Genomic DNA, 15,567 nt, shown 5'->3' on the forward strand with positions numbered 1-15,567 from the left:
GAGACCGGATTGCAACATTAGCTATTAGATGAATTCATAGTTACACAAAAAATGGTGCCAAGGGGCGGTCATGTCAACAAGGAAGACTTTTATTGTTAAGAATTGGTGATAACATACACATCGGCAAGGAGTAACAAAACCAGGCAAAACCTACGGGTTATAAATCACAACTTCTTTCAAATCCCAAGGACACATTTTAGATTGTCCCCTAAAATGGTGAACATTGCCGCAGATGATCCAAAAATGGTGGAATGGAATGCTACCACGAATCATTCCAAGTGGTTAAGCATTAGCCCAAACATTTCGAGGGGATCACGTTTTGCTGTGAGTCATTCTGTGGAAAGCTGTGCTCTCGAGCAGCACCTATCAATGTGTTAAGTTTGTTGCTGGTGTTCCTGTGCAGTGGGTGGTGGCTGAGCTGTTCGGCTTTGGTGTAGGGTAAAGCCTCATTTGTATATGGTTGCTTGCCCTACTTCTGTAACAGCAGTGACATTTGTATCTAGTTCTAATGGTGCAATATATCTGCAGGCCGGTACCATGTGACCATTACGGGGGCATGGGGTTTAGACGTTTTTTTGAAGCTCAGCTCATGCAAGGCACAAACAAGTTTACAAAACGATCATTTACCTTCGGGAACCGTTCTTTGTACACATGATTCATCATCACTATCTCCCCATCGTAAGAGATCGGCGATCGCCCGGGACTGAAAAAAGAAATATATGAAAAATTCACTTTAATAGAGTATTGTCCTCACTTTTCTAAAAGATTCAGAACGACCCCAGGAATGCATGATCTTTTGTATAGTGCACCCTGTGATCGGTATTGCCACGAGGAACTAATGAAAATGAGTGTGTGTCAAGTTAATGCTTGTAAAAGGTGCCGGTGGAGCGCGTGGGGGCTCCGGAGCTCCACAGCATTATGCACACTACTTACATTGTGGAACTCCTATCACAGGTGGAAGTAGGAAGAAGGATGACAGAATTATATTGTAAGTAACTCAAATTCTTGGATTTCTTTAAAACTAGATTTTATAATTATGACAGTCAATACATAAATCTTTCATAATTTATCAGATAAAGAAGTACATAAACGAAGAAAAAGAAATGAGGGAAAATGATAATCACTGTTAATTTTCTTGTAATAACTCATACATATTGATTAAAAATCTAGGCAAGGCAATAATATATGTTTACTCTACTACCATAAAATGATTCCATACAAATATTACAGATGTGGGTGTAAAATCACAAACATATTTTAAAAAATATTAATCTTAAACTTGAGTCGTCACACAATCCAGTATTCAATGTTTTTCAGTCTTCCGTTGCTTAAGCATCTCACATGGGTTACACATGTTTGTAAAAATATTTCTACTTGGACCCGACATTTTAAAGGTAGGTACCAGCATCTCTGATATAAACTTCTGAAGCTAGGACGAGGGACTTTGACTACGTAGGACGATACATCTACTCTTGGTTTGTGCACTTGTGTGTGTACCCTTAAAATACAGTATTTTCTGTGTATATTTTTTCTTGCACCCGTACATAGCCAATAATGTATGTATTACCTTTATTGGATCATTAAACAATAATGTCTGATCCTCACCCAGTTTATCGAGAAGACACCCATTCATTTCTATGAACTCAGTGACTAACCTAACGGAATTACATTGAGCAATTTTGAAACAGCTGAAAACCGAAAATAAGGAATTTACAGGAGGGACCAAAATGTTTTAATAACATCTTATTTTTCTGCACAATATGAAACATTTGAGGATGTTTTGCCACGTTCATATACATCGACAGACACCCCTAAAAACAGAGGAAATTGAAATAGATGCTTCCAGATGAATCTTTCGAGCTTAATCAAAGTGTAACACTTTGTTATAATTGAAGCATACACCAGGGATTTGGAGTGAACTTCTTTATTGTGATCAACCTCAGCCCAGCAGGGCTCTGCCTCCATTACTCTATTCTCCACCTGCCAAACACAGAATGCCGATCCAAAGCTGACAAGTAGGTAAACAACAAATGAAGCAAAGTGTGGAATTCTACAGCAGTAGAATTCCACACAAGAACATAACATATATTTCAACACTTCTCCCCCCTTTACACACTAACAAAACACACACACACACACACACACACACGCATGCTGACACAACATTCAACACCACGCATACACACAGACAATCAACCAAGGGAAGAACAGGGAAAGGAGAAGAGCAAAGAAAACAGAAAAACAAGAGCTAATGTACAACGGCTCCCAAAACATACTCATTAAATTTCGAAGGAAGTTTCCTTTCCCTGACAGGTTGACCCTTGAACTTGACAGGGGCAGTAACACTGTTGGTGGAGGCTAACTCTGTACAACCTTGATCCTCTCCGCTGACATCTGTGTCCTGAACAGGAACCGGAACAGTGTCAGGCTCATGACAACTCAATGGCACCCCAACATCCGCACCACACGAATCAGGAATGAAATCACCAACTTCCACAGAATCAGAAAGACCAGATGAAACCGCAGGCACCACATCAGAAAGACTCCCGCCAAAACCAATATCTATGGATTCACTGTCCAAAGCGGCACCTGTGGACTTACATTTCCCCATGGGACCCTCGGACCCTTTCCACAACGGCCATCCGCCCAAGGCTCCACCTGGATCCGTCATCAAGCTTCACATTGCCACAACCAGTTTTGACCACAACCCGGGGTTGCATGTACTTATTATCCACTTTAGCCACAAACCTATGGTTCTTGATTTGAACACGATCCCCTACATCAACAGACAGAGGTCTCCTGCACCTTAGTTGCCCCTGCAAGAAAGACGTTTGTTTATCCCGCACCCGATTCAACACCTCTTGCACGTCAACCAGCGACCGAGTTCCACCACCCAGAGCAGAGACTCAATTTTGAGCCAGGTTTCCTACCCCGCATCAGTTCAAATGGAGAATGCCCCGTGAGTGCCGAAGGAGTCAACCTGTAAGCCTTAAGAGCTTCAGAGACTACATTCGTCCACGGAAGACAATTAGCAAGAGCTAACTGTATGGCCCCTTTCACAAAACGATTCATGCACTCCACGAGACCATTGGCCTCTGGATTATACAGTGAGACTATGGTGGCGGATTCCCAAGTTTTTCAAAAACTCTTGCATAAAATCAGATACAAATTGTGCCCCGTTATCCGTAACAATACCGGCTGGCACACCTTTCCTGTCAAATGCCGTGGCAAGGAACTCCACCACCTTCTCAGCCGTCGTGGTGGACAAAGCCGTAGCTTCCACCCATCTGGATGTATAGTCCACCATAACCACTATGAACCTGAGCCCACCACCCAAGGCGTCCATGGGGCCCATTATATCGACTGCCACCTTCGACCACACATCCTCTGGAATATCAACAGGGTAGACAGGCTGGGGAGTTGGCATTTTGCTCTCATCACTGGCCGAACACGCCGCACAATCCTTAACCAAGACTTCCACGTCATCATCCATTCTGGGCCACCAGTACACATCCCTCAGCCTTCTCTTGGTCATGGACCTTCCCAGGTGCCCCTCGTGAGCTAAAGCCGCAAGCCTCCCTTTAAGTGACTCTGGTGAAATCAACCTCAGGCCCCTGGCGACACCCCAAGGACCCTCCGACAATTCCTGCCACACATGACCATAGAGCATGGATAAATTCTAATTCCGAACCCCACTTCTAAGAGCAGCCTTGATGTCAATTAACACTTGGTCCAAAGCATACTCCTCACTCCAAACCTGTTCACAAACAGCAGGCGCAACACTTGCTATCAAAGTACACTCGTCACCCACCACTTCCTGAACCTCGTCAACAATTCCAGAACACGTAAATCGCGACAACAGCGTTCTTTACTCCAGGGACATACTCAACCCTGAAGTGAAATTCACTCAGTCAGCCATCCATCTTATAATTCTGGATGAGGCTTGTGACCACCCCTTTGTAGTCAAGACATGTACCAGAGGTTTATGGTCTGTGCGAAGGGTGTATTCGGCACCCCATAGGAAAGTCCTAAAATGTTTTAGACCCATACAGCTGCTAACGCCTCCCTTTCTATTGCTGCATACTTTTGCTCCGCATCTCTAAGAACCCTGGACGCAAAAAGCAATGGGACGGAACACGCCACCATCCCTCTGCTCTAACACAGTCCCGATTCCGTATTCACTAGCGTCGACTGTCAGAACGGTTTTCCTGCACGGGAAGAAGGAACCCAAAGAAGGGGCCTGATCACCTTCCCTTTTCAAATTCACAAATTCACTTTGGCACAGATCGGACCACTCGAAATGAACACCCTTCCTAAGCAAGGCTCTCGTGCTGACCGTTTTTTCATCATAGGAAGACACAAATCGACTATAATATCCAGCAAGGCCCATGAAAGACGTCAGTTGTTCCTTGTTCACCGGAGAAGGGGCATCGCGCAACAACTTTACCAAATCCTCCTTGGGATGAATACCTTTGGCATCCAACATATGCCCAAGGTAAGTTACACTGGGCACATCCACCTTACACTTGCTGAGCTTAACAGTAAGGCCACTCCTTCTAAGCACCTCCATCACCTGCAATACCCTACTGTCGTGTTCGCTGCGAGACTTGCCCCAGACCAAAATGTCATCCTGGAAACATTCCTCCCCTTGGATGCCTGCAAATAGCTTCTGCATAACTCTCTGAAAAACTGTGGAAGCGGATGCCAACCCGAAAGGCATCCTACAAAAACAAAATGCACCAAAAGGGGTGACAAAAGAGGCAAGTGGGCGAGACTCAACATGTAGATCTATCTGGTGGTAAGCGGATGAAAGATCAAAGGTGGAGAAATACGGGGCCCCATCCACCAAAGAGAGCATCTCATTGATATTCGGCAAAGGATGTCTGTCAATCCAGATACTAGAGTTCATATCTCTAAGATCCACGCACATCCTCATGTTGCCATCAGCCTTACGTGCCAACACCACCGGGGCCAACCATTCTGAACACTCCACCTCCTCAATGACCCCGGCCTCCATGAGCTTGGTAGGTTCCCCTTTCAAAGCATCCCGAGCCACTACAGGAACCCTCCTGACCTTATGAACGCTGGGAACTGCACCTCTCTTAAGAACTATCTTGTGGGTGAATCCCTTTAATTTACCCAATTTGGATGTAAAAACTGTGGGAAACTTAATTTCGAATTCTTCCGCAGTCAATGGCATGGCCAACTCAGTACTCCCATTATCTTCACTCACACTCAACACCGGAAGAGTCTTGCCAGGGCGTATCTCGATCTCTAAGGCAGCCTGTTCAACCCATCTGACAACAGGATCCCATTTGTGGGCTACAAAGTTTGCGTCCCAGAAATTCGATGGTAACCCACTCAAAACCCAGAACCTTAATCGGAACGCGGCCATAAGCACATGGAATGATGTCCGAAGGAGCCAACTCAGACACCCTCTACGAGAATTTTGAAACGTATAGTTCAGGAGAAATCATTGCATAAGGGGACCCAGTGTCAACCATCAAATCTACGGGCACGTCATTTACTATTAGGGTGGCCCAAGCACTCTTTCTTCCACAGCCCACACTCAACAACAACCCTTCCTTAGCATCTCCGCAAACGGGTTCAGAACACCCAACGTAGCCTACCACTGTCACATCCTCCTCATCATTATTAGCATTCAAAAAAAGGAATGGTAGAAAAATCCACTGCCACCAACCATTTAAGTTTGTTAGTTACTGTAACAAGAAAGTTACAGGAGCAGTGGGAAAGGAGTTAACAATGCAACCCCAGCACCCCAGATAATGTGGTGTGTGCTGGTCCCACAAAAGAAAAGGTAAGTAAAATAAAAGTTACCTTACTACTCTTCAGAACTTGTGTTCACTTGAGAACATTGAATAAAAAAGGGAAGTCCAAGGGACTCCCCAGCAAAACTGTACATAGGGTGCTACGTGCTGCAAAAGTCAATTACAGATGCCTGTATTGAAATACATGGAGGAATGCATAACTCCATTAAACTAAAAAGAACATACAAAAGCAGTAAAGATTCCCAGTCAGAGCTAAAGAATTAGTGAGTGGGAAAAAGTTCCAACAGTGACAGCTGGCTCCAAAAATAAAGTATGGAGAGAGATGAACGCGACTCTCATACTTAGAGTCAAAGAAAGGGTGAGTGAGGGTAGGGGTGTGGGGGGTTCCCCCTTCACCCAGGACCATAGAAAAGAAACCCACAAGTCCATCCAAAAGTGCTGGGGGTCTCACAGTTGAAGGAGATTTGGCATAAAATGAAAGATCTTCCCTGACAATGGTCCACGCACTACAGGTCCGCACCACTACCTTTTCATCTTTTCAGGCTTACAGTGCCGGTTCCCAACCGACTCAAGACGCTTCCTGGGCATCCGTCCCAATGCTTGTCTCTTCAACTTTGGAGTTGTGCCTTGCTTCAGTCTCCAGAAGCCCAAGTTCAGCCGTACGTGCTTCAATGTGGTCCCCTCACCCACAGGGTTCTCCTCCTGGATGTACAACAGCGCTCAGCAGATCAGAACCGCACAGACCACTACCTGACGGATTAGAAGATGGCAAAGAACACAGTCCTTCTTTGCTGTTCAGTTTAAATAGCGGGAACGGCACCAGTGTAACATCAGTCCCATTGCTGGGTCCCAGCTCACTGTTCCTGCAGGAGTAGATGATGCTAGCCCTCCAGACCCCCTAGACCTGCCCAGCCATGCGGATGAGCCCCCTGAGCCTCCTTAGTCCGTGAATCTGCGATCGTTTACCTTGTTAGAGCCCCCGCTTGCCCCCCAGTGCAGGCCGCGTCCTCTCCTGCTTCCCCTTGTGCCTGCCCTCTCTCTCTCCCACCGGCCCTGATAGGCTGCTTGATCCCCGTGTGTTTCACCCACCTCGACCTGCATGCCACTTCTATCTAGGCCGTGCAGGTGAGTGGGTGAGCCTCCTTAGGCCGTGAATCTGCAATCCTTTCCCTTGTTAGAGCCCCCGCTTGCCCCCCAGCGCAGGCCGCGTCCCCTCCTGCTTCCCCTTGTGCCCGCCCTCGCTCCCTCCCACCGGCCCCGATAGGCTGCTTGATCCCTGTGTGTTTCACCCACCTCGACCTGCATGACACTTCCATCCAGGCCATGCAGGTGAGTGGGCGAGCCACCTGAGCCTCTCTAGACCTTGAATTTGGTATTCTTGATTCGTGAAGTACTCCGCTCCCCTTCGCCTTGCCAACTTCCTTATTCATGCCTCCCTAGCCCTCCCCCTCTGGTGACCGGCCCCTGCTTCACTGAGCGTCTGCTTCACTGAGCGTCACAGGCCTACGGTTGTCTCTCTCCCTGCCAACACTTTAGATCGTGCAAGGCAAATGAGAACAGGCCCCTGGGAGATCCTCTGGGCCTTTCACTTTAATTTTTGCCTCAGAGTGTACACCCCCACCCCCACCCCTGTACTACGCTCCCTTTCCCCTCACCAACTTCCTTACTCCTGCCTCCCTAATGCTCCCCCCTCCAGTGATTGCCTCCTCCCTTGTCCTTAACAAACCCGCCTGAGCAGCCCTCTGCCCATGCAGCCCAAGGACAAGGGCAGCTCCACCAGACGCGGCTCCAGGAAGTGTCAGCCTGTGTCCCCCAGTGACTAGCTGTCAACCAACAACTACAAGGAGTAGTAAGGTAGGAGTGGCCTGGTTTAGGGGAGAGCTACAACTCTACCCAGAATCCTAGCCACTGCAAACCAACATTACACAGGGTGATTAAGCCTCTTTCCTTCTATAAAGGCTCGAGCTTAGCATGGATTTGGTGTCGTAACTGCATTGTGTGATAATTGGATTGCATAGATAGGCCTCTCTCCCACTATACAGGTCTCTCAAATATCGTAGGGGTCCAGGTCCATATTGCATTGTGCAATACAGATTGCATTGATAGGCCTCTCTCCCACTATACAGGTCTCTCAAAATTTTAAAGGGTTTTGTACCCATATTACTTTGTGACATACAGACTGCATTGATGGGCTTCTCTCCCTCTGTGCAGGTCCCACTATACAGGTCTCTCAGGTTCAATAATGGCTGTGGGTTCATACTGCACTAGGTGATATTTAGATTGCTCCGATAGGCCTCTCTCCCACTATACAGGTCTCTCTAATTTCTTTATAGGGGTTCTGTTTTAACAAACATTACAAACCGAAACTACAGTGAACACAATAACGTTTCATATATACATTAATCAGACATGTTCACTGCTTCCCTTTTCCCTCCCCCCCATTCCAAGCCTACAACTGCTGTCAATTACTGCATTTTATGGTGAGGTTTCGCTGTCTGTTATATCTCGAGTAGACCCAAATAATTCTGCTATAAGCAGTCTCCAGGCCATCAGGGTCTCATTTTCTCCCTCCTCCCCGCTGCTGCTAGTTTCCTGCCATTCCATGGTTTCGGCCGGTGTCCAGTCATAATTTCGAATGAAAAATTTCGAAAGACAAAAAAGTTGAATCAAAAATGTCGAAAAAAAAATGTCAATTTTTTTTTTTGGCTCTAGTTTATATAAATAAATAGGTAAAAACCAAAAGAAGAAAAAAAAAGGGGGGGGGTTTGGGGGGTAACCCCCCCATTTCGAAAAAAAAATGGTCATAAAAAAAAAAATTCAACATTTTTTTTTCCGACATTTTTTTTTCGACTTTTTGTCTTTCAAGATTTTTGTATTCGAAATTATGTCTATAAACCTTTCGGCCTCAGCCCATTTTTGCAGATCCCCCCACCATGACTCCAATCGTGGTTTGTGGCAAGTCTTCCACCCCATAGCAATTCTCCGCTTAGCAAGCACATATGCTAGATCTTTCAATTTGCTGATATGCCTAAGTTTTCGTGGCCTAGGGAACCCCCTTAACAAGCAGACCCATACAGAATCCACCACGAGCCTAATACCTTTTACTTGTAGAGCGCGTGCAACTTCCCCCCAAAAGACTTCAATGGCCGGGCATGACCAGAACATATGTACCATGCCCGCATTCTCCTCATCGCACTTGGGGCATGCCTGCCATCCCATGTTCTTAAACTTAGCCATCTTTTGGGGTGTCAAGTACGCTCTATGCGTAATATACAATTGCATCTGTTGTAGTCTAGCATTTCTCGACACTTTCTTATGATACCCCTGAATTCGTTCCCACATCCCATCCTGCATCGGGTCACCCACTTCTTCCTCCCAATCCCGTCTTAGTTGCACCAATTCCTTACCCACTCTAGACATCCTAGATATCTCGTGTCCCCCTTCTCGTAGCCATAGTAATATCTGGTTCATCCTCGAGCACTTATTCGGACCACGTTCTCTTAAGATCCCGCACCAATCTATGGTACGTGATATACTGACCGGTGTGCAACCCAGTTTCTACCCTCAAATCCTCAAAATCTGTTATGGTCCCATCTTGCCAGATATCCCCCAATGTCACTATTCCAACCAGTTCCCAGTGGTTTTTAATTGTCGCCCTAAATTGTACATCTCCACCCGCTAGCGCAACCAACGGTGCCTGAGGGGAGCACGGGCATGGGTTCCCCATCATTTGGCACGCCCTACGCCACATCTTCCGGCCTACCACCAGCATCTTGGGGCGCCCTTCTATTGCAACCTGGGGTAACCACATTATCTCTCTCAGGTATAATGAGGCGCAGTCCCATTGGAACAGTCTGGTTTCAGTGGTCGCGTCCTCCGAGAGCCATTTAGCCACATACTGCAGCTGGCTCGCAACACAGTAGGCTTCATAATTAGGCAATTTTATACCCCTTTTTTCACAGGGGTTCTGTAACTTCCATAGAGCTACTCGGTTACGTGTACCATGCCATAGGAAGTCGCGACACAAACTGGCCAGTTTACTAAAAAACTTCTTCGGCATCAAATACTGGATGTTCCCGAAGTAGCGGAGAAGCCTAGGCAGACCCACCATCTTTAACATTGCGCTACATTACATCATTGCTAAGGGGAGCTTAACCCAAAATCGCATGCAGTTTTCAATTTTCGTGATGGCTACTTCTGTATTGCGCTTGTGTTCTTCCTCCACAGAGTGATAGATATCTATTCCTAAATAACTAAATGTTCTGGCAGCCCATGGCACCAGTAGCACTTGAAGGCAGTCTAGGGGGATCCCTTTATACCTACCCAGTGGGAACATGCTACACATCTAGGGGTTCACCGCTATACCAGACATTTCTGCATATCTTCCCATCACCCCCAGTATGTGTTGAAGGTTCTCTTCTGGATACCGCAAATACAGTAGTATATCGTCTGCATACAATGATATCAGGTGTCGTTCATCACCCACATGGATGCCTATTGTGTCATATTGTTATCTCAAATAGATGACCAGGGGTTCTAGAGCCAATATGTAGAGCATAGGAGACCACGGGCAGCCCTGTCTGGTACCCCTGCAAAGTTTCCACCTCTCCGATACTACTGTCCCTGTTTTAACCCTAGCGAGCGGTTCACTATATAACATTCTGGCCCACCGTAGGTATCCCGGCCCCATCCCGTAGCCAGCAAGGGTCACCATCAGCCACTGCCATTTGACCGAGTCAAAGGTCTTTATTGCATCCAGCTAAACCACTGCCAGGTCATCTTCGCTCGTGTTCCCGTATTCAATGACTCTATGGAGCCATCTGAGATTATGAGATATGTTCCTATTGGGGACATAGCCCGTCTGATCTGGGTGTATCAATTTGTCTATAACTTTACGCTGTCTATTGGCCAAAATAGCAGACATAATTTTACTATCTTGATTCAACATTGACAGGGCTCTATAGGAACTGCAGCTATGTCTAAGTTTATTTAGTTTGAGGAGCGGTATTATGATTGCTTCCCTCAATAACTCTGGCAGTCTGCCTCGCTCATGCGCCTCATTTAGCATGACCAACAGCGGGGGGAGTACCTCATCCTTGAATGCTTTATAGAACTCGCTTGGTAGCCCATCAGCCCCTGGGGTCTTACTGGTAGGCAACTGCCTCACCACCTCTCTTAGCTCCTCCAGTGTAATTGGTGCGTCCATTTCCGCTTCCATTTCCTCTGCGCTAATCTGCGGCAATCCTATGTCCTCCAGTGTTTCCTCTATCCTCTCGCGATCATCATCCCCATACAACAATATTGCGTAATATTTCGCAAACTCGTGATTCACTCCTTCCTGGGTGTCCGCCTCCTCTCCATCCTCCCTTTCTATCAATCTAATCGGGGGTCTCAGAGTTTCGCTCTTGTCTAGCCATGCCAAAATCCGACCTCGTTTGTCGCCTCCTGCATGTTGCCTCTATATATTTCTTATAATTAAGGTTACACAATCTTTCCCAGCGCTCAGCACACTTCTGCTGCAGTCCCAATATTAGGACATTGTCTTGAGTGGCATTATTCCGACCCCCAGTGCCTTTTCCAATTCTCTTTCGGCTTCCTGCAATTCCGCTAGGATCCCTCCTTGCAATCCTTTAGATTTTGCTATGGCTACTCCTCTAATCACACTTTAAAGGCCTCCCACAAAGTACCGGCTGAGTCTACACTGCCCGTGTTTGTCTCAAAATAGCTGACAATTTCCTCCCTCATGTCTTCTCTAAAGATGGGGTCTCTAAGCGCCTCTGCCCTGAGGCGCCATGTCGGTATTCTTGCTCTCGGGGGACAACATTGCCAGTGAAGGAGCAGGGGCGAGTGGTCCGAGAGGACCCTCGCTTTATATTCAATTTGCATGATTTCGGCCAATATCTCTGGAGTGGGGAAGACCTAGTCCAACCTCGTGTGTAGTTGCTGCAGGGCTGAATAATGGAATACTGCCTCGCCTGTGGATGGTGTTCTCTCCATACATCCGCTAATCCGAAATCATCTAGAAGTGTTTGTAATGCCTTGGCCGATGGGGCCGGCCTATCCTGCCTCCCGTCTGACCCGTCTACCTGAGGATTTAATACACAATTAAAGTCCCCACCCCAGATCACCGCACCCCCCACACACATGCTCAGATTGCCACACAGCATCCTAAAATAGGCAGCCGTGTTTTGGTTTGGGGGCGTACGTGTTGACCACACTTATTTCCCTATTCTCCACTAGCCCTTTTACCACAACCAGTCTCCCATCTGCCTCCACCTGCGTCTGCAACAGCTGAAACGGGACATGTGGCGCCACCCAGGTGATCACTCCCCTGGCATAGGCCGAATATGGAGAACCCACCACCGTTCCCTTCCATTTCCTCTTGATCATTTCTAACTTATCTCGCGTCAGATGCGTTTCTTGCAGCAAAGCTATGTCAATTTTCTGTCTCCGAAGGTATAGCATCACCTTATTTCTCTTTAGATAACTATTCAATCCCCTAATATTCCAAGTGATGATTCTAAGATCCCCATGGCATGACCGAATCCCTCTCCTCCTCCCACCAGTGCAGTTCAGCTTCAACCGTTCGACTCTTCTATGTAGGCCCGTATTCAAACTTAAACTCCCCAAAACTACATACACAACTAACTCTCCCGCCTCCCTCCCACCCACCTCCCTACCCTTACCCAACAACACCCTCCCCAACTGTTGCCCAGCTCCATCCCTGGATCTCAGGCACCCCCACGTCTAGCCCTGTCTAGTGAGTCTATACCCAGGGCTCAATAGGGTGAAGTCGCCCTAATGGCCACTTAACTACAAATTCTCAGGGGTAGGATGCTTCATCCCTTTGCTCCTATTTCCCATTTTACTACGCGTAATGTTAATGCTATTCAGCTCCATCATGCAATTAATTCACTGTATTCCCGTCTCGCCAGAGCATATGGTCCAAAGGCTGCAAAATGTCAATCGAATCTCCCATGTTCCCATGACAGGGCCACCCTCCCGCGTATCCCTTCAATGTCCATGACACAGACTCCTCACTTGTCATGCTCCTGACGATCTCGTCCAGCCACCTGTTCCGGGCAGCCCTGCAGATCCAGCCACGCCGCCGCCTCCTCTAGGGTGTCAAAAAACAGCGCTCTGCTCTTGTGCAACACCTTTAGTTTCGCCGGGTATAGAAGCATATATTTGATTCCTGCCGTGCGCAACCTCCTCTTGACGGCCACATAGCTATACCGTTGCCTCTGCACCAGCATTGTGTAATCCGGGTATGCCGTGATGTTGGTGGCTGCTCTCTCTATTGTTCCGCCCTTACGAAAATACTCCAGGATCTTCTCCCTGTCTTTATAGGCCAGATCCTCGCAATTATCGGCCTCGGCGGGGCCCCAGGTCGTGGTTTTCTCATCAGGGCTCGGTGCGCACGCTCAACAGTGAACCCCTGCGAGAGCTTGTCTGCTCCCATCTCCTGGAGGATCATGTTCTCCACATAGTTCGTGGGGTCCTGGCCCTCTTCTCCTTCAGGTAGGCCAACCACCCGTATGTTGTTCCTTCTCGCCCTTCCCTCTGCTTCTTCCACCCGATTCTCGAGGTTGGCGACCTGTTTTAACACGTGGACCGCTTTTGCATTGTTCATGCTGACATCCGTGTTAACCTTCACTGCGCTTTCAAGGCCACTCGTTCTCTCTGCCAGCGCTCTAACATCTTGTCGCAACAGGGTGACTTCAATTCCCACAGCGTCAATTTTGCTCTCCACGGCTGTCTGCAGGTCCGCCATAGCTTCGCCCCATTTGGTGCTCAATTCCGTTATGGCCGCTAGGACCTGACGGTTATCTCCTTCTGCGGCGCCATCTGCGGGGGCCGCACCTGTGCTTTGTGCCGCTGTTGTAGGGGTCCGCTGCGCTTTCGCAAAGACCTCCATTGTGGGTTGTTTAGAATTGGCTCTCAGTCCTTTCACTGACATCTTGCAATCCTCCTACGTGTCTGGTTTCAGCTATTCAGTATCGTTGAATCACTCCCAGGTCATCCAGGCGCTGGGGCGTCAGCCTCAGCAGGCTGCGTTATGTTGCGGCGCGTGAAATTGGATTTCAAATGGATTGTATCCTCCCACGTTACTCTCCTGTGTACAATTCTCCATGCGCCATCAGCTTGTGTGTAAGCGTCGCTCAGTCCGCTCAGCCGTCCTTGCCACGGTGTTTCAGGCCCTCAGGTAGTCTAGCGCCACACACCCGCCTTAAAAGGGGGTTTCGCCTGGGCACCTGTGTCTGGACTGGACCACCCCTGCTTCCTGTATCACGCTCTTCCAGCGATCTTTCAGGCTCCTCTGGTTTCCACCTCTAATCCTGGTTCAGCTGCTAGTGTCCGACTCCTCGTGAAGCCGCTTCTCTTGCTGCATTGTTTCACCTCAATAAGGAACCCCACCAGTCCAGCCTCGCAACCACCTTGCATCCGTTACGCGAGCATCTGGTCTCTCGACTGATTGCCTGCTCCGTCGAGCGCCTGGGTCCAAGAGCCTGGGGGCTCACGTTTACCAGCACACAGTTTTGTTTCTGCTTCTCTTCCTTACGTTGGCGTAGATTTTCACAAAGTTTGGGTATGTTCTTGTTATGGTATAGCCCGAGCTCACGCGCATCAGCCACCAATTTATTTTCATTACCCCCACTTTACCTTGTCAGGGGATACAGAGGCGCTCCACCTCCTAGATTTCCCCCAGTCCTCCATCAATCCACAGTGTCATTCATGTGTGGCTGTAAAACGCCAGTATTTCAATGCAGGACTCCCCCTGATCACAGTCATGCGGTATGACAGAGGGTCCACCCGCGCACTGCGCCTCACACGGCCCTGTTATATCCGTGCGCATCCACCAGCCAGCTACTGACTGTCTCCTAAAGATGCGGCATGATGGTCTTGGCTCCGCTGCATTAAACAGTATGCCGGGGAGCCCGCGTTCGGTGCTCATAGCACGTAGCACCCGTCTCGGGAGCTCACGGCCGCAGGCTTGCACTGGGTATATGTTGCAGCGACAGCCCACTGTTTTGCAGGGTCGGCCGCTGCTCCCTGCCTCCGACTCCGCACACAGTAGGCGCTACTCCTCTAATCTATTTTCGTTCCGTGACACTGTACATTAGCGGGCACACGCGCTCGATGCGCGCCTCCGGTGTATCACTGTCCACGGCTATGCTAGCAGGGGACACACGCTGTTAACGGCCGCCAGCAGCAAATAAATGTCATTTTGTAGTTCTGCTTCCGCAATGTGTTACTGTAGACTTCCGACGGAGACAGCAATTCTCTTACAGGGACGCACCCCTCGGGATCCCTTTGTCCTCAGCTACCGCCGCCATTTTGATGTTTCTCTCGCGGCTGATCTTGTGAATACAATGTATCCGTTTGGCTGTTCCTCGGGCGAGCTGCCAGCTCTTTCATGCTCTGTCCGATGCCTTCCCATGCCTCTCCATGGGGGTCATTACGACCCAGGCGGTAAGTACGCCAACTTTACCACCATGGTGTAAACTATGTTTACACCATGGTGGATGGCGGATTTACCGCCCCATTCCAAGGTGAGTGGGGCGGTAAATCCCCATTTCCCATTTTACCCTTCCCCATTCCCATTTTTGCCCCATGGGGCTTAATGGGAGTGGGGAAGGCGCTAATTACGCCACCGTAAATTACGGTGGCGTAATTAGCACCAAGGCGGTTTAGCGCCATGGATTTTAACGGCTGCTAGAAGCAGCCGCTTAAATCGGAATCAGGCGTAAAGGGTTAACGATGGCGTTAACCCTTA

The 15,567-nt window shown here is 48.3% G+C and overlaps 1 protein-coding gene across 11 annotated transcripts in view; it reads right to left on the bottom strand.

Annotated features, from left to right (window-relative positions):
* The window catches only part of LOC138548762 (microtubule-associated serine/threonine-protein kinase 2-like), a 2,396,492-nt gene that overhangs the window by 507,492 nt on the left and 1,873,433 nt on the right, over window positions 1-15,567 (bottom strand). For all 11 annotated transcript variants that reach the window (XM_069642298.1, XM_069642297.1, XM_069642303.1 and 8 more), the window contains one exon: window positions 628-703. In XM_069642298.1, coding sequence (XP_069498399.1) covers window positions 628-703 — 76 coding nt within the window. The remainder of the gene's footprint in view (window positions 1-627; window positions 704-15,567) is intronic.

Source organism: Ambystoma mexicanum, chromosome 1q, assembly GCF_040938575.1.
Source record: "Ambystoma mexicanum isolate Mex_15411 chromosome 1q, UKY_AmexF1_1, whole genome shotgun sequence".
Lineage (NCBI taxonomy): Eukaryota > Metazoa > Chordata > Amphibia > Caudata > Ambystomatidae > Ambystoma > Ambystoma mexicanum.